This window comes from Leptonotus elevatus, chromosome 15 (assembly GCF_054856555.1).
Source record: "Leptonotus elevatus isolate MCC_2025b chromosome 15, RoL_Lele_1.0, whole genome shotgun sequence".
Classification (NCBI taxonomy): Eukaryota; Metazoa; Chordata; class Actinopteri; order Syngnathiformes; family Syngnathidae; genus Leptonotus; species Leptonotus elevatus.
Window position 1 is genome coordinate 1,537,612 of NC_141253.1, and position 21,771 is coordinate 1,559,382.

Consider the following 21,771-nt stretch of genomic DNA (forward strand, 5'->3'; position numbering starts at 1 on the left):
CCAGCATACCCAGGATCGGCGAGATTGCTTGACGTCATTTCAGCCGTTGCGTACCAGTACAGCTGATTATATTTATGGTTTCATTTTATTAATTTCATTTTTACGTGTTCAAATTACAACAACAAAATCCTTTTTTTAAATTTTTTTTTATGTAGACTGTTTTAAAATCACGTGTCCCTGTGACGTCACGTCGCTAGCTGCTCACTCGCTCCCTCAGCCCTGCGACGTGATGTGCATTGGATGACATGCCAGGAGGGGAGGTGGGAGTGAGTTGTTTTGGGTAGCAAGTGGGGAATTTATCGTCTTGTCATTCGCCGCTTCTTCCTTATCCACGGTGGTTTGCTTATCGGCATTATGAAGATGTAGTCCAGGTGACAGCTGTCTCACGTCACGGTAAATATGAACTTAGAACTGTCATGGCCGCCGCCGGGTTTTTTTAGCATCGTCTTCTGCAATCCTTCCACTCCCAGAGGCATCTTCTCCTTTTTCTTTTGTTTACATTTGTGAGAGCAACATTGTCGTTATTTTGGAATTGAGGCCGCACAGGCCGTGCTTCGTTTCGTGTCTCGTCATCGTTGAAAGCTAGCGTTAGCTTGTCATCTGACTTGCTGTTGTTGTTTTCCAGCTAAACTGCAGGAATGGCCGAACAGGACCTTTGTTCTCACCTGGACTCCATCGGGGAGGTTACCAAAGATGACCTCCTTCACAAATCCAAGGTGGGTCGTCGTCATTCCCCTGTCATACATTTAGTGGATGGTGAAGATGTCCATCCACTTCATGGTACTCAGTAAACAGGAGCAGAGGTGGCAAACTCTGTAATGAAGTTAATAACTAATGGATAGATAGATACTTTATTTATCCTTAAAGAAAATTCATGAACTAAAGCTACATTTAAAAACTAAACACTGAGCCACTTACACCAGCGCCGTTGATTAAAGAGTAATTGCACTCCGTCTCAGTACTTAGGTAGATGGGATACGTAGAAAAAGTACAGTAGCAAAGCATTTGTAATTTGTTACTTTCCACCACTGAACAGGATTGGAGCTGCACCTAGTGCACATTAACAATGTCATTCATGTCGTGTAATGAGTGCATTTTATCTCTTCCTACAGGGAACGTGCCAATCATGTGGCGTTGTGGGTCCAAACTTGTGGGCCTGTCTTGAGGTACTTTTAATTTGTCCGTCCTGTTTTAAAGAGTGAATGACACAAGAGAATCCAATACAAAATGCAAACTTTTTACAATAGGAAAAAAACAACAACGACTTTCTTACCTACATCGTTAACCATACTCAAACAGGACACAAATAAATTCATAGCACCACAGCACCAGCGTTAAAAGATTCAAATCATTATTATTATTTTTTTATTTATTTTTTTTTATATATTTTTTTTATTTTTTTAAAGAGCTCAGTATTGTTCATTCGGAAATGTCATCATCATTGCTCTTTTCTTTTTTTTTTAAATATATATATATATATATATATATATTATTATTATTTTTTGTGTGTGTGGGTGAGTATGTGTATGTGCGTGCGTGCGTGCGTGCGTGCGTGTATTTGTTAGCTCACCAGAAAACCTATTAGAAAAAATCTCATACCGTTCACCTAAACCGAACACCAGGAGACCCGAGGGGACCGAAGAAAACCAAGGAAGGTGAAATCCAGCACCGACCAGACAAAAAAAATAAATAATAATAAATAAAAAAATAAAAAAAATAAAGATTCAAATCAAATTGCTTTGTTTACAAAAACTCGGTCAATTGCAGCTCACTGCTGTTTTTTTCCCCTCTATCTCGTTTTAGAATGACTGCCCGTATGTAGGCTGTGGAGAGTCCTATTCGGATCACAGCACCCTGCATGCACAGGTAAGGTAGGACTTGCTGGATTCTTATTATGTCCCCACAAGGATGCAAAGTGAACACTTTCCCTTTTTGATCCAGGCCAAGAAGCACCACCTGACTGTGAACTTGACCACCTTCAGGATCTGGTGCTACGTGTGCGAGCGGGAGGTGTTTCTGGAGCGGAGGCCCCCACTGGCGCCTGCGCCGGTGCCTTCCGTTCCTCACTGCGTCGCCTCGGGGGAGGTACGACTCCATGAACTGACCCGTGATCTGCAGAAGTGACACTAAACACTTTTTGTGCCACTTCCTAACCTTTTCCAGGAAGCACCGCCGCTCGCTCACCCGCTAAAGGCGGTGCCGATCGCCATGGGGGAAGAGGAAGGCTCCGAATCTGAGGAGGACGAGTTTAAACCCAGAGGTACGGCAATCTGTATATTTTTTTTTAGATAACCTTGATTTCTACATTATGCACTAGTATGTCCTTTGACTTCTCTAGTAAGACAATTAAACTCACTTGTAGGATGTTGAGTAAATGTTCATATCTGTCATCACAAACATGAGCTGCTCAGATGTTACTTTGCAGGTTTAACAGGGATGAAAAATATTGGCAATTCCTGCTACATGAACGCAGCTCTTCAAGCCTTGTCCAACTGGTAAGTTGTTCTACGCAATCCGTGTAGCGTCCGTTCTTTCCATTTTCATTTGCCAATCGAAAATAAAAATAAAAAGACAAAAAAGTAACCCTTTGTGTTGTTCTTTGCTCAGTTTTGTTGTTTGTCCAATTGCGATTGAAAATGCAATGGACGAATTACACAAAGATTTTTGGCCAATCGTTGTAGAGATTTGATTTTCTTTATCCATAACTTGTTTTTTCTTTTAATTCCTTTTCTTTCCGAGCAGTCCTCCGCTCACTCAGTACTTCCTGGACTGCGCCGGGCTGGTTCGCACCGACAAGAAGCCCGCTCTCTGCAAGAGCTACCAGAAACTCATCTCAGAGCTCTGGCATAAAAAGCGGTAATAAGCAATTAAAACCCGAGATTCGTTTAGGGGCCGTAATATACAGATGCCTCTCAATAAACAGGGCGGCAGGTCAAGCAAGTTCTTGCAAATAAAATTGATGTAACAATGCACTATAAAATGGACTGTTGATCTTGTGTAGACCCAGCTATGTCGTCCCTACCAGTCTGTCCCACGGCATCAAGCTGCTAAACCCCATGTTTCGCGGTTACGCGCAGCAGGTAGGGACAAGCACAGCAGGTAACTACACCTTACATCACTCAATGCAATCTTTTTAAAAGTATCCTTTGGGTTGATAGTTACGTCATAGTCACGTGTTAGTTTGTTCTACTGTGTGGGAGTGAATGTAGGTGATAAATACATAAATAATGCTAGCATGTAGTTGTCCTATTCTGTCGAGCCAACCAGATGAAAGGGTAAACATTGGGGCGGCGTGGCTCAGTGGTAAAGTGGTCGTCTCCAAACCCAGAGGGTTGTGGGTTCGATCCCGTGCCATTGTGACCACGTCGCAGTATCCTTGAGCAAGATACTGAACCCCCGAGTTGCTCCTGATGCTGCGTCATCAGTAGGTGAACGAGTAAGCGCTTTGAGGGGCTTGTAAGGTGGAAAAGCGAAAAGTACCATTTAAACTGTCGCTCCTTTTACCGGGAAAAAAAAATATTCTGCCTTTTTCTGTTCTTTTATAATGAGCAGTTGAAGAAAGGTTGGTTGCACAAAATGCAGCTGTTTCTCCGAGGGGACTCGTTTCTAAAATGGGGCATCGATGCCATCTACTGGTGGTTGTGCATCAGTAAAGTTGTTTCCAAATTTGAAATTTACAATCCCTGTTGAAAAACCGTAATGGCAATGAATGATTAACCGCAATACGGCATCTTTCTGAATCTGATCGGTGTTGTCTTCAGGACCGCGGGAAAATGTAGCGATAGCAATTGAGAAGTTTTAACTTATCAATAAATTGTCATTGTCCAAAAGGACACCCAGGAGTTCCTACGTTGTCTGATGGACCAGCTCCACGAGGAGCTGAAGGAGCCGCTGAGCGAGTGTGGCGGCAGCGGCGAGAGCAGCGACGGCGAGGAGAGGCTGGACGGTGACCGCTCGCCCGCCGAAGAGGACTTCCTGTCGTGCGACTCGGGCTCCAACAGTGACCGCGGCGAGGTGGGCAGCGGCGACGTCGAGACGCCGGCGCAGGACGAGTGCGACGGCGTCGGCACGGCAGGGGACGGCCCCGTCGGCGGGGGGATCTCGGAGAAGGAGAGGCTGAAGGAGAGGCGGGTGTCCGGCTCGCCCCTCCGAGGGCCCTCGCAGGACATGGACGAGGACGCCGACGTGGATACGGCCGTTCCCGAGAAAGCTGAGGGAGAAGGCGATGCCGGGGCGGTGACCGACGCCCAACATCAAGAGAACAATCAAGGTCGAGGAAACAACATCTCACGTGAGACGCTTGGGAAAACCACTCGCTTGAGGATGATTACATTTTTCATCAAAATCGTTCCTCTGTGTCGGCAGAGCCAGACAATGAAGTGGCGACGCAACGGCCGCATTCCACCCCCTGCAGTCCCGTGAGAAACCTCCAGGAGCTTCACGCCAAACTCTCCTCCACTCCGCCTCGCTCCAGCCCGCTGCGATCTGCAAGCTCCTCGTACCCATTCAAGAAAGGTGCGCACACCTTCACTCACTAGATAACGACGGTCATTCCCCGTTTAGAGATGAAGTCATTGATTGCCACTTTTCACTTTCATGCTCATATTGGCAGCCGTTTTATAACATGACTGATTTTTTAAGACCCACAGAATATAAGCAATGAAGCCTACCACAAGAAAGAGTAGCGTCTTCTTAAACCGTAAAAAAATGTTTATCTAGATTTTCAAGTTCTTTAGTTTCTGACTAAAAAGTGGAGAAAATGACGTCAAGCAGAACAGTGACCCTTTAAAAAAAAAAATATATTTTATTTTTTTGCTTCAAACTATAAAACAAACAAAAAAGGCTAAGAAAGAGCTTTTGATAGCAAAATAATGTATTTACAAATATATAACTTGGCTCTCAAGTTGACCATCTGTGGATTTTTCTCAAGATCGCGACACCTACTTTCTATTATTGTGACGCACAATCCGTTTATACCAGACACATCCAGTACATAATCTGTTTGAATGTGAGGTGTCTAAACTTGGCATTTCTCTCCCTGGTAATTGACGTTGCAAAGCAGTGATGGACAAATGAAGCTTCATGAAGCACTTGTGATATTTTTGACTCCTCTAAATGGCACTTGTGGTTTAATGATGCAGTGGAAATGTCATCAATTTCCATTGCACTAAGCCTTTATCTTAAAGAGCACCATCTGGAGGAGTAAAAAAAAAAAAAACAAGATCCCAAGTGCTTCACATGAAGCTTCATTGTCTCATCACTAGTTACAAGCCGATATTGATAGCCAAATCTTTATCCGCAATTGACAGAAGTCTGACAAACCAAAAAGATCGTGCAAGCAAAAATAAATAGATACAAATGCATTTCTTCTTTAAAAAAATATGCAAGTCAAAAGCGAAAGTTATCGTAGTTAAGTAAATTCAACGAGGTAGCTTATAATTCCACACCCTAATAGCCATTTCAACTTATTCAAATAGATTTAAACATTTTTAAAAGGCATTTTTTTTCGAGTATTTCGTAGCACCTGTTGTCGCTATCTCGCGTGTCACGGGGCTTTTCTTTTTTTCCTTTTTTCTTTTCCAGCTCAGCTGCTGCTGACCTCCAGGAAGAAGAAGCAGTCGCACTTTCGCAGCGTCATCTCCGACATATTTGACGGCTCCATCCTCAGCCTGGTCCAGTGCCTGACCTGTGACAGGGTAAGTTGTTTCCATTGACCAACATTACTCCATGTGAATCCCGAGGCCGTCTGTGAGCCATGAAAAGGTCGGAACGGGGCCGGAAATGTAAGCTGGTCACTCGCTACTTTATAATGCAGTCCCTCCCATCTCACTTTATTCTTCCAAAATATCAATTGATGCAGCACAATTGCGTGACTGTATCGCAGGTGTCTACGACGGTGGAGACCTTCCAAGACTTGTCCTTGCCTATTCCCGGGAAAGAGGACTTGGCTAAGCTCCATTCCTCCATCCACCAGAACCTGCCCGTCAAGACCAAGGTGTGTCTCGACACGTACGGCTCTCAGGGCTGGATCTCCTTCATCATGGATTCCATACGACGGTTGGTCAGATACAGACGTGATTTATTTATTATTATTATTATTATTATTTTTTATTTTTTTTTTATTATTATTTTTTTTTCTTAAGAGCTCAGTATTGTTCATTCGGAAATGTACAGACGTGATTTATATGATCCGTGAACCACCAAGCCGTATTATTTCATCGAACAAAAGCCCCTCGGCTTAATGCTAACATCTAAGGATTCGCTATGTGTTAATAATGGCTGGAGGACGTTGCTAAACGAGGCATTTGCTCGGGACTAGGTTCGTGGTCTCGTGTATACCCAGCTGGTTCTGGGGGCCCATGGTGACCTTGGAAGACTGCTTGGCTGCCTTTTTTGCCGCCGATGAACTCAAAGGTTCATTTTCAGTTTTAAAAACCTCAGATGTGTCGTGGGGGAAAAAAGGTTCACCACAATCACTGTCTGCTGTCCTTCTTCATTTTGCAGGAGACAACATGTACAGCTGTGAGAGATGTAAGAAGTGAGTATGTCCAATCAATACAAACGTATCCATCGGAGCGTTGATTTTTCTTCCGCCATCCTAATATCTAATGTTTATGTTGTCATTTTTGCAGGTTAAGAAATGGTGTCAAATACTGTAAAGTGCTTCGACTTCCAGAGGTATTTTTATTGTATTTTTTAAGTACATGTCGGTGGCAGCTATCACATATTTTTTTACAATCGAATGTCCTATAGTTTAATCTGGTAAAAAAAAAAAAAAATGCTTGCAGTCCACACTGTATTTATTATCTGTGATTTGAGTGTGGATGGCTTTAAAAAGTAGATTCTAGCTTGGTGAGTGATGTGGGAGTCAGCCAATGATTAGCAGCTCAGGTTAGCAGCTGGCTAACTGTTAGCCATTTGGCCTACTGTTGAGTGCCTGCAGTTCATGTATGAATGGCCTTATTACGTGTTTATTTTGTTATCGTAAGTTTTTGCTTCGACTTATTCCATTTGTCCGCAAGATCGTTTCCTTTCCCGAGGTCGTCATTTGAATGTGTCACTTGTGCAGATTCTGTGCATTCACCTGAAGCGCTTCCGGCACGAGGTCATGTACTCCTTCAAGATCAGCAACCACGTCTCCTTCCCGCTGGAGGGCCTGGACATGCGTCCCTTCCTGGTCAAAGACAGCGCGTCTCAAGTCACCACGTACGATTTGCTCTCCGTCATCTGCCACCACGGCACCGCTGGAAGTACGACGACAACAACGAACGTGCAGAAGAAGTTTGCGAAGTTTGTGAAATGCAAAATAAATCCCGTTTGCCCCTCTCGGTCTCCGTCGCAGGTGGACACTACATCGCGTACTGTCAGAACGTCATCAACGGTCAGTGGTACGAATTTGATGACCAGTACGTCACGGAGGTCCATGAGACGGTGGTGCAGAATGCAGAAGCTTATGTGCTCTTCTACAGGTAAGCCTCCCGTAGTTCACCGTTTGCACGCCCACTTTATCGCAGATTTTTTATGGCAAGTCCGAAGTCCAGAGATGCAGCGCAATGTTGTGGCGCAAGATGCCAGGTGGCGCTGTTGCTCTCGTAGACGACATCCAGCGTCATTAGGATCAAGAAGAAAAGGCAGAAATTGAGCTCCAGTAATCGTTGTGTGTGATGAAGTAGCCGGTGTGTTGAAGTTTAATAATTACAATAACATCTGGGCTAACTTTCATTAGCTCTTCTAGGGTATTTTACATTATAGGTTAGCATTGAGCTAGAAGATTTTTGTGAGATAACATTATATGGTTTAGTTTTTTGGTGAGAATATACAGGAACATTCATTCCAAAACCATCTATAAAAACTTTTGATTTTTTATATAATTGTACCCCTCACAAACGCTTCAAACACATTTAAACTCATTAATACCAAGTTTAACTTTTTAAGGCACACTTTTTAAGCATGTGCAAGGGCGATATGGCCGAAAAATCATTTTTTTTGCAGGACAATTATGATTTCAATCGATTTTAATTTAATAAGACCAACACACATTTATTTAAAAGGTTTCATATATTAAAAATAATTCCTGTGCAAAATGTTCAGACAACAATAATGTATACTCATTCTAAATCAGTTTTAATATGCACTTAACATTCGTAGTTTGTGCTTAAATGCCACAATTATGTAGTTGGTAGCTATTGTAAACATGTCTTGTAAACTTTCAAAAACATTTGGATGTAACAGAACATAAGAACACCTTTTAATAATCCAAAAGACAGATTTCACAATTTCTCAAATTTTCAACAATTTGATTTTTAAAATGACAATGTATCAAATTATTAATTGAAAACTATATTATTAATTAATAAAAAAAAAATAATGTTTTTGATCAAGTCCGGGCTTCGGCCTTCCTGGGTGGAGTTTGCATGTTCTCCCCGTGCTTGCGTGGCTTTTCTCCGGGTGCTCCGGTTTCCTCCCGCATTCCAAAAACATGCATGGCAGGTGAATTGGACACTCCAAATTGTCCATAGGTGTGATTGTGAGTATGGTTGTTCGTCTCTGTGTGCCCTGCGATTGGCTGGCAACCAGTTCAGGGTGTACCCCGCCTACTGCCCGAAGCCAGCTGGGATAGGCTCCAGCAACCCCCGCGACCCTTGTGAGGACAAGCGGTACAGAAAATGGATGGATGGGTGGATTATTAATTTCATATATATTATATTCATTTTATTATATATTTTACATAATTTATTGCCCAGCCCTACTGGGTAGAAAAGAAAGAGCAAATGTTATGACCATGTTAGCATGGGAGCTTCTTTGCCTTTTCTTCTTGCAGCATAATTACACTGCATCTCTTTCCTTTAGACCTCAGTGCTGCCCAGCAAATTATGGCACATGGCGGTACTGCACTAAAAGGCGCACAACTCTAATTTTGGACTTGTGTCTATGCCGTAGTACTATGAAAACAATCGTTTTGCTTTGGCGTAGGAAAAGCAGTGAGGAGTCTGTGAGGGAACGGCAGAAGGTGGTCGCGCTGGCCAGCGCCAAGGAGCCCACCCTGTTGCAGTTCTACATTTCGCGAGAGTGGCTCAACAAGTTTAACACCTTTGCAGAACCGGGCCCCATCGCCAATCACACCTTCCTTTGTCACCACGGAGGTGCGTGGGGTCCTCTCGCTTAGCTGGGAGAAAATCACTCCTTGGGGTGAATGACTGGCAGTCACAATTATATTGAGCAGTAGGGGGAGGGGGAGGCAGTTGTCATTTTCCAAGATAAAAGTAACTTTATTAAGAAAAAAATTCTGAAAAAGTCACAATTATTTTGAGAAAAAAAATTATAGCTACACTATGAGAGAAAAGGTGACAGAAAAAATGTTTTGTTTTATTTTTCATTCGTATTCTTAAAATAAAATCATAGTTTTTTACTGAGGAAAATAAATATTATGGGGCGAGGGGAACCCAATTTTATTGAGTAAAATATAAAAGGTTAGGATCTTGTGTGGAAAAAGTATTCTATTTCATCAGAGTAGTTTTATTGTGTGTTTGTGGGGGGGGGGGGGGGGGGTCAAATTTTATGCTAAAAAGGGTTCTCAAATTCTACAAGTTATTTTATTTCTAAAAAACAAAATTTTATGAAAGTTGTATTTAAAAATAAATACACTAAATATTACTAGAAAGTCCATTTTATTGAAGGGAAATAGTCATCATTTTATAATAATTACTTTTTTTTTTTTTTTGCAACACATTTAAGGTTTGATGAAAGTGTAATATATCAAAATGACCACTAGGTAGTGCACCCACACTCATTGTGCACTCAGCATCTCACGTCCTGAAAAGCTTTGAAAGATGCTATCTGGTGGAACAAACACTCTGAAATTCAATACAAGAGATGTAAGGCATATAAATGTACTTTAAGATGATAATGCTCAATTTTGAAATGTATTCATTTATCAGTAGGTTGTTATTGGGCATGTTTTCACTTCATCAAGCTCTTTTGTATCATTTCAGTGTTCCACGAAAATATTTCAAGACAAATTCCTTGCTCTTTCTTTTCCCAGGCATCCCGCCTAATAAATACCACTACATCGACGACTTGGTTGTCATCGTGCCGCAGAATGTGTGGGAGTACCTTTACAACAGGTAAGCATTTTCACCATGCGCTGTCCGAAATGGAGGACAGTGGTAATTACATAAAGTATTTTTAGAAATGTAATTGTGAAAAAATGTCACAGAAACTTTAGAGAGAATTCTTTTAAAATTTCATCAGCAAAACAATTGAGATTTCTTTGAGTGAAAAAAGTAAATTCCACTTTTTCACATTCAATGAAATTAGCTTTTATTTGTGGAAGAAAAAAATTAACAGAAATTTTTTTAAGTTTCTAGACAAAAAAAAGAAGAAGTTATTTTCATGAGAATTTACATGCCAGAATATGGGAAAAAAAAGTTTTCACTAGAAACAAAATCTTTTTTATTGAGAAAATTTTCTCTACAAAAGAGTGGCTATAGGACGATGAATTTTTTAGTAATTTGTTTTTGTGTGCGTGTAGTTTTGGAGGCGGCCCTGCGGTCAACCACCTGTACGTGTGCGCCATCTGCCAGGTGGAGATCGAGGCGCTCGCCAAACGCAGGAAAACGGAAATTGACACCTTCATTATGGTGACATTCGACTTCAACGCGGGCCCCGCTTGCGCGTCAAATGAAACCACGCCCTAATTGTCGTGCTCTTGTCCTCGCGCGCAGCTCAACAAAGAGTTTCAGGCCGAGGAGGCGCCCGGCGTCATCCTGTGCATCAGCATGCAGTGGTTCCGCGAATGGGAGAGTTTTGTGAAAGGCAAAGACAACGGTAACGAGCTCTTCAAAGTCATTCTTTCCTTACCCGTGTTGAGTTTAATTTCGCCCCCGCCACGCTGCGATGAATCCACCGAGGACGAATAAAAGGTCCCCGGGTCTACTCATCCTGTCTGTGTGTGCGCAGAAGCCCCCGGGCCCATCGACAACAGCAAGATCGGCGTCATGAAAGGGGGGCACGTTCAGCTCAAGCAAGGTCAGCCTCATCTCAGCCGCTCACGCCGCCGCACAGGAAATCAACGCATTGGCTTATCTCAAGAATGCGTGCATCCCCCCCCCCCCCCCCCCACCCCACCAGGTGCAGACTACGGTCAGATCTCCGAAGAGACGTGGCAATACCTGAAGGGGATTTACGGCGGGGGTCCCGAGATTGCGGTGAGACAGACGGTAGTCCCGGCCCACCCCGACGGACTCCACGGAGAGCGGAAGATCGAAGCCGAGACCCGAGCGCTCTGACGTCGCCCAAGGTTGGAATCAACAAGTTTCAACTTTTTTTTTTTAAAGACATTTTTGATCATATTCCCTTCTTACTCTTTCGCTGTAGAAATAGCAGACTTTGGGATAACATCATTTATGGAAAGGAAAAGAAGACTCTTGCTTTCGCACTTCTTCTTAGAATTAGGTACAGTGTGCTTGCTTCGAGCTGTTTATTTGTCACGAGTCCACCCATTTGTATTGCGAAAATAAATGGAAATGCTGGAAACTCGGAAAAAAGGGCCCAAAATTCGCAAACAAAGTTTTTACCCTTAGAGGGGGTCGATTTTGAAGCGTATCGAAAAAAAAGGAAAATGCACATTCTGGCTATGGAAAGACCGGATATTACGTCACACGTACGTTTGTCGTCCCAAAGCAATGACGTACGATAAAGTAAGGTATGTTTGGGGGGGGGGACGACAAAACAGAAATCATTTTGGAATGAATTAAAGAAGCGAATATTAATGATATTTTAGATGGAAAACGGCAAAGAAACGCTACGGTTGACCAAGAATGACAAAAGCAAAAGCTGTCGCTTCCTGGTTTTCTTCTTCTTTTAAATTCCGGGTGGATCACATCTCTATGGTGTACAGCGCCACCTACAGCGGCGGAGTCCCCTCTCAATATTCGTAAGAGAGGAACAGATGGAAACGGGGCAGAAGTCGCATGTCCGTTGCGTATTTTCAGTACATTTGCTTAAAAAATTGGAAACAATTGGATGGAAACTCGACTTCTGACAGTTGAAATTGACTGTAAACCTGAGACATAACACAAAAGAAAAGGAAACATTTCAACATCTTCAACCAACTAATGTAATGCTAGCATATAATGTGAAACGGCACTTGAGATTAAAGTCAGAATTTTACTGTGGAAAAGTTTAAATTTTATTGGGGGGGGAAGTTGCCATATCATGTGAATAAAATATTCATTTTATGAGGAAAAAAAAACTTGTGTAGTGGTTGTTCTATTGAGAGAAAAAAAGTGGATTTAATGAGAAAAGTTTTTCTTACAACTTTCTTGAGTAAAAAAAAATTTTAATTTAATTTTTAAATTGTCATTTCATCAAGAGAAAATGTGGTCATTTTAGCTAGAAAATACGAATTTCATAGGAGAACTCGTCATTTTATGGAGAAAAAAATGATCTTGGAAACCTCATTTTGAAAAAAAATGTTTAGTTGAATCGACATCCCTGTAATAATACTTTTAATGAACATATATATATAATTTCACAGGCATGCACGCATCGTTAGATCAAAAGTTCCACATGTGTACGTATTGTACAATCCCAGTCCAAAAGTATTGGAACAGCAAAGTCAATGACTTTGTTTTGGTTGTTTACTGAAAACATTTGTGTTTCTGATCAAAAGATGAATATCAGACAAAAGTTGAGAATTGCAGCTTTTTTCCATTTATGGCATTTACGCCTCGATATGTTAAAACAACTCCGGACAAAGCAGCTTTTGTTCAAAGCCACCCACTTTTCAAGTCAGCAAAAGTGATTTATGATATGAAACCCAAACGTGTTCAGCACACTTTTGAAGTGGTCTGTATAAGTTAATGGTAGCGGTTGGCGTCCTCTGTGGCCAGCGTGCGTAACCGTTTGCCGGAATCTTGCACTCCCGGAGTCCTAAATGCTGACATCAGCATGAAAATTCCGAGAAAGAACGGCGCTGTCTCTCAAGTCATGCTTAACGCCAGCTGCTTTTCTCCTTCTCCCGACAGCGCCTTCCTGCTCCCTCCCACACAGCTGGAAGAATTTTGCACCTGGATGAAGATGAAGACGGGTCACGGCCGTGAGTAGATTGGAAACGTGCGGGACAGAATTTTTTTTTAAAATTTTTTATTTTTATTTTTAATCTCACAATGTCATGGCTGTAAACCACAGGCCAGAGGCGTGAACGATTTTATTCTGTTGTTGTTCGGGCTGCTTATTTATCACTCGCGTAGCAACCCGCTACCACAACACCATCAGCCAAACGCACGTCTGAGCCCTCAGGAATGTCTCGCAAGTGCACAACAAAAGCATCCAGCATGCACACGTGCGATACAATAATAACACTTCATAATAATCGGAATTTAAAAAAAAAAAACATGGCACCTTAAAATAGGCGGCAGTGAAAGTTCAGATAACAGTACATGTTGAAAAAAAAAAAAAAGGATTGCTTCAACTCCTTCAGAAAAACGAAAAATTGACAAACTCAGTGGAAAAAGAAACATTTGGATTATTTTTAGTGTACCTACGAAATCGTTCCCCTCTTTAAATTCTCACCAAGACTGAAATGATAACATGAGCAAAACAATAACAAAAAGCTTAATTAGCTAATAATAAGAAATTATGAAATGCACCATCATTGTCAGAGAAGTTTGAACACAAGAAGTTGATGGTTTTTAGGTTAGCTTAATGCTAACATATACCGGGAGTCCTCAAGTTACGGCGGAATTCCGTTCCTACGCTGGCGACGTAAGCCCAATTTCGACTTAAGTCGGATTTCCCTGTTAAAAGTCGACATTTACGTCAAAGTACTTTATACAGTATTAATTAAAAAAAAAAAAGAAGAAGATATTTGCGCACCCCGGAAGACGTCGGAACAAATCTTTCGTGTTTCCGGAACTGGCCGGCGGATGGACGTCCGTTGCTGGAAGTAACACAACTTTAAATAACTTTAAAATGGCGTGATTACCGTGGGAAATTAACGAAAAAGAACGCGCTACGGACGAGGGAGGCACGGGCGCCATGAAGTCGAAACGACGAAGGGTCGCGCGCGATGTAGCTCGAGGACTCCCTGTAATGCCAAACACCAGAGACTGGCTCACGTTAATTAGCATAGATGCTAGTGTAAGTGTAAACGCACACGGTGCAAAAGCACATGCAAACAAAACAATTATGTTATTTATTGAAAGAAAAAAAATCAACCAAACCATAACATTCTGTCTAATTTATTTAGCTAGCTTAACGCTAACATATAATGTGAAATGCCATAGACAGGCTAACGTACATTAGCATAGATGTTACGGTAATTTTAATCACCTCACCTGCTATCTGAGCGCACACGAAGCAGCAATGCACACAAAACGAGCAAACAACAACAACACTCACAATTGTAGTATTATTTAGTAAGGGGACCTTCTCTGCCTCTTCTTCTGGCTTGTAATTACGCTGCAGATGTCAGTGCTGCCCGGCAATCGTTTGAAAATTTCGTGATAGGTGCGGGGGACGCATCAACGCAAAGTGAATTGTGCTGTTGCGTATGTGCCATTAATTGCAAAAGTATTTTATCAGTGCAGAAATCTGCTTGTGTGGTTTTTTTGCTCGTGTTTGAGCACGTAGCATGGCGTGAAATATTTATTTTCAACCAAATCATTTGATGACAGTGTTTGTGGTACGAGCGACGCCAGGGGTTGGCCTCGTTCTCAACAGGATGTCTTAATGTGTGTACACACGATGTACTAATGAATGACTTGCTTCAATGATTAAATATGCTATTTAATGATGTCATCTCTTTTTTGCTGTCATTATTTGGAATTCATTTGCATGCCCAGCCGGAGTCAACAGAAAGGTTTGTTAGCGCCGGACCTCAAATCGACACCTCGATTTCCCCCTCAGGAACAACAACAATAATTATGTTATTGAGTTGTTGCTGCGTTTATCGCCTTTCAAACTGCCTGTTAAAGCAGGCATCTCCAAATGTTTTGTTTTTTGTTTTTTAATCTGGAAATTGACACCTTACCCCGTTAAGCGTTTTATCTTGGCTTTATTTGAGCTTATTTGTATTGAAACAAAAATTTCAGCCGGACCTCAAAATAGACAGCTTTATCTTCCCCTGAGAAAAAGAAGGTGGTTCAATTGGTGAGTATGTTTACCTTGACACTTTCACACTGCCTACTGAATTCATGTTGTTGTTTTTTAAAATAAATGCCTCACCCCTAAGTTCAATTTAATGTATTAACTGTTTGATCTTATGTATTTAAATAGTGCTAGCATCCTCTACAATAGACACATTTATGTCAACTACTTGAAAGAAATGAGCACCAGACCCCAAATAAACCTCACCCCTTTTATCCCAAAACACCACAACACTTTGTGTTTGTTTGTTTGAGATAAAGATGTGGACATTTTCTCCAGTTGAGCAACTAAAAATGTGTTGGTATTTAGCATAAAAAACGTTTGGAGATGGTTACACTATATTACTTTTTTTTTTTTCTTTTTTTTTTCAGTATCAGACTTCAAATAAATTAATATTGATTTAATATTAAATATGTTAACATAAAATATTAAAATGTAGTCCCTGGCCACTATTTTGACAATCTAAACAGTCGTAATTATCTTTTTTTTTCCTTTTTTCTATTGTGGCAGTAAATGACAAACGCCTCGAGCAGTTGTGCTGTTGAACTAACTAACCAACTATGTATGAGAGTATTCGCTAACTATGTGACGCCCTCCCTGTGTAGTATTATGAATAATATTTACTGGGGAAATCCAGTCTAGTTGGCCAGCGGTCTTAATCATTTGTGTGATGTTTCCCTGAGTAATAATAAGAGTTTGGTGTTGAAATGGAAAGTTTGCCGGTGTTGCAAGCAAATGTGAAGCACGGAAGCCCGCACTCGTCCTATTTTGCCAGCATGACCACAAAAGGTTTTCCGGAGAAAGTTAATTGCCGGCAACATGAGTCACGATATGCCGGCGTGTGAGTGTCAACGGCGTCCTATCAATTTGCAGGACTGACACATTGAGGACAAACCATTGGACATTTTTGCGTATTCAAAAAATGTTTGTAAATGTAACACGGACGACGATTTTGAGTCTTCAAACAAACGATGATGAAACTTCAGACCAATTTGATCTTTCCGCAAACATAAGAAAAACGTGCAAAATGTTTTTTGGAAACATTCAATATAATTTTTTTAGAACATGAAAAACTATTTTCATACGTGTTTTACGAGTCTTTGGAAAACTTGACGCACAATTTAGCCCTCAATAAATCTAATCAAATGTTTTCGTAAAATCTCAAGGAAAAGGTTGTTTACAAAATAATTTCTTCCCCTTACTTTATAAAGTTACTGACTATTTTTGTATGTATTTTCCGAAAAATCAAAGAAAATTTGAAGTCATCAGAAATCAAAAGTCTTCAATTCAATCGTACACATTTCTGAAAGCTTAAAGACAAATTAGCCTTCAATGAACTCATTTGTTCAAGATTCAGCCTAGAAGTTATTATTATTATTTTTTTTAAATCTATAGCTAACCCTGACTGCTATCTTTTTTTTAGGTCTCGTTTTTGAACAGACCAACTGAGGCAGCCACGGGAATGGCACCGCGTGTTTTACAACCTAAAAAACAAAAAAAGTCTCCCGAGTTGCGCGCCTCCTCGCCGCGATTGGCTGCGGGTGTCCCTCAGGGCAGCCGTGATGCATGTTTAGACATCGCACGTGTGGGGAAAACACGGCGGAATCCTCAATGAATGCTTTTGATCACCAGCTCAGACTGTCATCATCATCATCATCATCATCATGTTTTGAGTCAGTGGGCGGGGGCTAACGCAGACTACAAATACGGGCCCTCCTCTCGTCCCACTCTTACTTTTCAGCACGCACGCACGCGTTCCTTGCGCTCCTGTTTTTTTTGGCTTCTCCGTGACTCTTGGCCTGCCGCCACGTCCCGCTTCTCGCTCGGATCACAAACGGATCTTTCCTCATCGCGGTCATGTTAAGAAACAACGTCGTCTCCTGTTTTGTTTTCTACGCCGTGCTGCTGCTGCTCAAGATGTACGTTCTGGCCTTCATCACCGGACAAGTCAGGTTGCGCAAGAAGGTCAGTCAGTGAGTGAGTGAGTGAGCGAGTATGCGAGCGAGTGAGTGAGCGAGTGAGTGAGCGAGTGAGTGAGTGAGTGAGTGAGTGCATGTTTGGAGAATTAAGAGTAAGTGAATGTATGTTTTGAAAATGCATATAAGCGAGCGAGTGGACGTTTGAGAATGAATGGTGGAAGTGAGTGAGTGAGTGGATGAATGTTTTGAGAATGCACAAGTGATTGGATGTTTTGAAAATCAATGGTAGGGTGAGCGAATGAGTTAGCGAGTGAGTGAGTGAATGAATGAGCGAATGAGTTCATGATTTTTTTAGTTTTGAGAATGAATAGTGAATGACTGAGTGACTATTTGAGAGTGAATAGTGGAAGTATTTGTGAGTGAGTGAGTGAATGAATGTTTTGACAGTGGATGAGTGAATGGGTGTTTGAGAACGAATAGCGGAAGTATTTGTGAGTGAGTGGATGAATGAGTGGATGTTTTGAAAATGAATGGTAGAAGGACGAGTGAGTGAGTGAGTGAGTGAGTGAATGCTTTGAAAGTGAATGAGTGAGTGGGTGTTTGAGAACGAATAGTGGAAGTATTTGTGAGTGAGTGGATGAATGAGTGGATGTTTTGAAAATGAATGGTAGAAGGGTGAGTGAGTGAGTGAATGTTTTGAAAGTGGATGAGTGAATGGGTGTTTGAGAACAAATAGTGGAAGTATTTGTGAGTGAGTGGATGAATGAGTGGATGTTTTGAAAATGAATGGTAGAAGGACGAGTGAGTGAGTGAGTGAATGTTTTGAAAGTGAATGAGTGAGTGGGTGTTTGAGAACGAATAGTGAAAGTATTTGTGAGTGAGTGAATGAATGTTTTGAGAATGAGTGAGTGAGTGAATGTTTGTAGGATGGATGAATGCCATGATACAGAGTGAGTGAATGCTCTTAATGGATGAATAGATGAAAGGATTTCTTAATGAAAAGAGGATGACTGGATGAATGGAAGGGTGAGTGAGTGAACGATCAATCCAGCCTCTGTGGTTCCAAGACTGGAAGTTTCAGTTGGTGTTGTCTTGTTGTATTGCGAAGGCTTTTGCCAACCCAGAAGACGCCATGAGACACGGAGGACTGCAATTCCACAGGCTGGATCCTGACGTCGAACGATGCCGGAGGTAAGGCCCGCTCATGGGACGCAAAACACGACGCAGCACTTGTCTGAACGCTGTTACACGGTAATAACACAGTCATAGCACTTGTTCATTGCCACAGCACTTATACTATTACATCAGGCTGTCATAACTATTTCCCCACACGGTCACCCCCTAGTTACACTAATTACACTCATAGTACACAGTCTGAGCACTATTACACAGTAATAACACAGTCATGTTACTATGACACAGTAATAACACAGTCATAGCACTTGTTCATTGCCATAGCACTTATACTATTACATCAGGCTGTCATAACTATGTCACCACACTGTCACACCCCTAGTTACACTAATTACACTCATAGTACACAGTCTGAGCACTATTACACAGTAATAACACAGTCATGTTACTATGACACTATTGCATTATGTTACTGTAATAGCCGTATCACTAAACAACACTATTAGATCATCGTAACGCGACACCGTCACAATAAACATCGTCATAGCACTATTTTAGTCGCAACAGTGCAACACACAAGCTAACAAGACGGCATAACACCGTCATCGCCTCGTGACGCGTTTTCTTGCATCGTAGAGCTCACCGTAACGACATGGAGAACATCTTCCCCTTCCTGTTCCTGGGCGCCATCTACTCCATGACGGGCCCGTCCCTCACGATGGCCCGCCTCCACTTCCTGCCGTTCACGGCGGCCCGCGTGCTGCACAGCGTGGCCTACCTGCTCGCCCTGCCGGCGCCCGCCCGCTCGCTGGCCTACGTGGCGGCGCAGGTGCCCTGCCTGTCCATGGCGTTGCAAATTCTGGCGGCGTTCGCCGCGTACGCTTAGACCACCCGATGTCGGACTCTTCAACGCAAGTTTAGTGAAGGTGGCGGGCGAGGGTTTCCCAAACTGACGCCCGACATAGAAGGCAATTTGATGTTTTCGTTAACGTTGAAAAAATGTTGTCGTAGCAAACATATTTGCTCGCCGGATAATTTTGTTTTTTCCGACTTAAAATCGAAAAAGCCACTTTTCGTAAACACCACAAATGCGTACGTGCTTTTCGTGATCGTGTTTTTTTTCTAGAATAATTTTTAATAATTTTCAACGGAGCTTTTTGCAAACATCAAATGAAATGAGTCTTAAACATACGTAACGTTTCGGAAACGTGGAAGACCATTTCCTTTCTTCAACAAACGTCTTTTCGGAAGCCATTTTGTCGTATTTGCTTTAATGGAGTTTTTTTGGTAAACAAAAACAGCCATTTGTATCATTTCAGTTGTGACTTCTTGGAAATAGCAAAGAAAATGTCAAGTTTTTAACGGACGCAATTTTGTCCGTCTCAAAATCAATTTGGCATTAAGTGAACGTAAACGTGCGTTTTTTTGGTAAACATCCACAAACATGACATCGTTGTTTTTGTCAAATATATATATTATTTTTGCTAAATAAAACGTAACATAAGTGTTTTTTGGTAAACATAGAAGGCCATTTTGTCTTTTTGGAAACATTGAAACTACCGTATTTGTTTTCGTTGTTTGGGGGAAAGACAACAAAAAAAGTTTGAACATCTGATTGTTGACGCTAACGTTAACAATTTTGCAAAGAAGTCAACGTGCTTGTTTTTGTCAACATCAAAGTCATTTTAGAGCAGATGTGTCAAACATATGGCCCGCGGGCCGGATCGGGCCCGCAAAGGGCTTTAATCCGGCCCGCGAGACGATCAAAACATTTCACAAGCAGTCCTCAGATAAGCAATGCAACTTATACATGGAATTGCCCTGAATGTCATTATTTTACACTAACCTAGTTATTTAGTTAGTTTGTAAAAAAAGTAAAAAAAAAACACATAGGCCGACATAAGCGTTAAAGATGGCAAAAATTCAACAAGTGGTAACATAAACACATATGACAAGAATTAACGTCCTTATAACTTCTTTAACTGCGCCACACAATGCATTCTGGGAACAAGATATATACCGTCTCCATCTGACTTGATTTCATTTTTTTCCCGTAAACATCCAAAAGCTCATTTAGAATCCTGAATGGACGATTTGTGATTCCGTGACGCCGTTAGAGCCGGATCAAGTTTGGGAAACCCGGATTTGCATCCTCATGTTTACACACAAACAATTTGTCTGCTGGAAGCGTGCGTGTGTTGTGACAGCATCGACAATCGAGTCGCGCTGGCTCTGTTCACCGATTATTATTTTTTCTTTACTTGAAAACTCGAAGGAAGCTCCTCACATGGACTGAATATTTCATGTTTCTGAATATTTATTTATTATTTAACAAACGTGTTTTTTTTGGCGGGGTTGTGTGTTTGCGTGTGAGAATAAAAGCCGAGAACGCGGCTGCGTGTTCGAAATCACTCCTGAGCCACGAAAGAGTGACTTCGCTATCTTGTTGTCGTGAATATTATTCATCTTTTTTTGTTGTCACAATAATTTAACTTTATGAATAAAGAATATGTTTGTAAGTGTTGTTGTATGCTTTATGCGTATTGCCGCTTTGTGTTATAACGGCGTTTGTTCACGAAGGACGATTCTTTATGCTCATTTCCGTATGCTCGTCGATTGCCCGTCACGTCCACTTTTGGGGCAAAAATGTTGACACTTTGCATCCTAAAATGAAGAGTTTTCCTCTGAACATGCAATAAATTTACTTTTTGGGGGTAAAATTTATATTTTCTCAAGAAAAAAAAAATCCACCTTTTTTTGTGATAACGGACTTTTTTTTTGTTGATTTTTTTTTACCCCCCCAATTAACCGCGTTTTCTCTCGTTTTCTAATGATGAAGACATTCAAAACAAAATGAGCACTTAAAAAAATACAAATTCAAATATATACTTTTCCCGCGGAAAGTATGAAAACGAAGACACTCTCCTCAATACAATTCTGACTAATCTCGTTGTATGTTAGCATCAAGCTAGCTTACTTGTGTTAGAAGAAATGTTGAACTTTTTTTGTTTGATGTTTTTAACTCGGAGTGACAAATAAACAGCGAAAAGCAAACAAGAGTCTTCTTTTCCTTTTTTTTTTAAGTCAAAGTGATATTTTTTCCAAAGTGTCTTTTGATAAGTCACTATTTCGTACAACAATTCCGGAGTGGGAAATGACGAATGAATCGGAATCGTTTCCTCATTCGCTCCTCCCCCCCCTTTTTTTTTTTTTTTTTCTAGTGGACATTTCGAGCAACTATTTCGGCCGGTCGCCATCTCGTTAATGAGCAAGTGAGGCTCCCGCTTTCCGTCCAGGCTCCAGCATTCCTGCGCCTGTTATGCAATTGTGCCGATATCCCGAGGGGCCAGGGCGGGGGGGGAGTGCGCCCGTTACGGCATCACCCTGACATGCATCTTTTTATCACCTCATGCCTCAAGGGGCTGTTTTATGATATTCTGTGAGGAAAAAAAAAAAAGAAGAGTTTTTTTTCCCCTCGCCAGTGATTTTCCAACAGGCCGTGACTCATATTCCCGAGCCGGAATTCTGGGCCATTATGTAGTTTTCCCTCACGGACAAAAGAAACAGG

General features: G+C 41.5%; 2 protein-coding genes across 8 annotated transcripts; both read left to right on the forward strand.

The window, feature by feature from the left end:
• The first annotated feature begins 218 nt into the window (after window positions 1-218).
• Window positions 219-14,802, forward strand: usp20 (ubiquitin specific peptidase 20). Of its 7 annotated transcripts, XR_015097280.1 has the most exons (27): window positions 219-393; window positions 626-716; window positions 1,113-1,166; window positions 1,623-1,655; window positions 1,804-1,866; window positions 1,942-2,085; window positions 2,164-2,260; window positions 2,426-2,495; window positions 2,743-2,856; window positions 3,002-3,080; window positions 3,832-4,291; window positions 4,366-4,515; window positions 5,584-5,696; window positions 5,885-6,057; window positions 6,320-6,414; window positions 6,505-6,538; window positions 6,633-6,678; window positions 7,070-7,250; window positions 7,343-7,469; window positions 8,974-9,143; window positions 10,043-10,124; window positions 10,532-10,640; window positions 10,725-10,827; window positions 10,960-11,028; window positions 11,131-11,299; window positions 11,377-11,454; window positions 13,029-14,802. XR_015097280.1 is itself a non-coding variant. In XM_086097110.1 (26 exons), the coding sequence occupies exons 2-25, from the start codon at window positions 639-641 to the stop codon at window positions 11,286-11,288; spliced, it is 2,802 nt and encodes a 933-aa protein (XP_085953236.1). In that variant the 5' UTR covers window positions 219-393; window positions 626-638; the 3' UTR covers window positions 11,289-11,299; window positions 13,029-14,802. The 7 variants fall into 7 exon arrangements, 6 of the variants coding, with proteins under 6 accessions (XP_085953236.1, XP_085953238.1, XP_085953239.1 ...); XM_086097110.1 differs by lacking the exon at window positions 11,377-11,454; XM_086097112.1 differs by lacking the exon at window positions 11,377-11,454 and having other exon boundaries at window positions 3,832-4,270.
• A 1,769-nt stretch (window positions 14,803-16,571) lies between these two features.
• On the forward strand, window positions 16,572-20,722 carry ptges (prostaglandin E synthase). The gene is made up of 3 exons (XM_086095807.1): window positions 16,572-17,115; window positions 18,178-18,260; window positions 18,840-20,722. Exons 1-3 carry the CDS (start codon window positions 17,008-17,010, stop codon window positions 19,087-19,089), a joined length of 441 nt encoding a protein of 146 aa, XP_085951933.1. The 5' UTR covers window positions 16,572-17,007; the 3' UTR covers window positions 19,090-20,722.
• The last annotated feature ends 1,049 nt before the right edge of the window (window positions 20,723-21,771 follow it).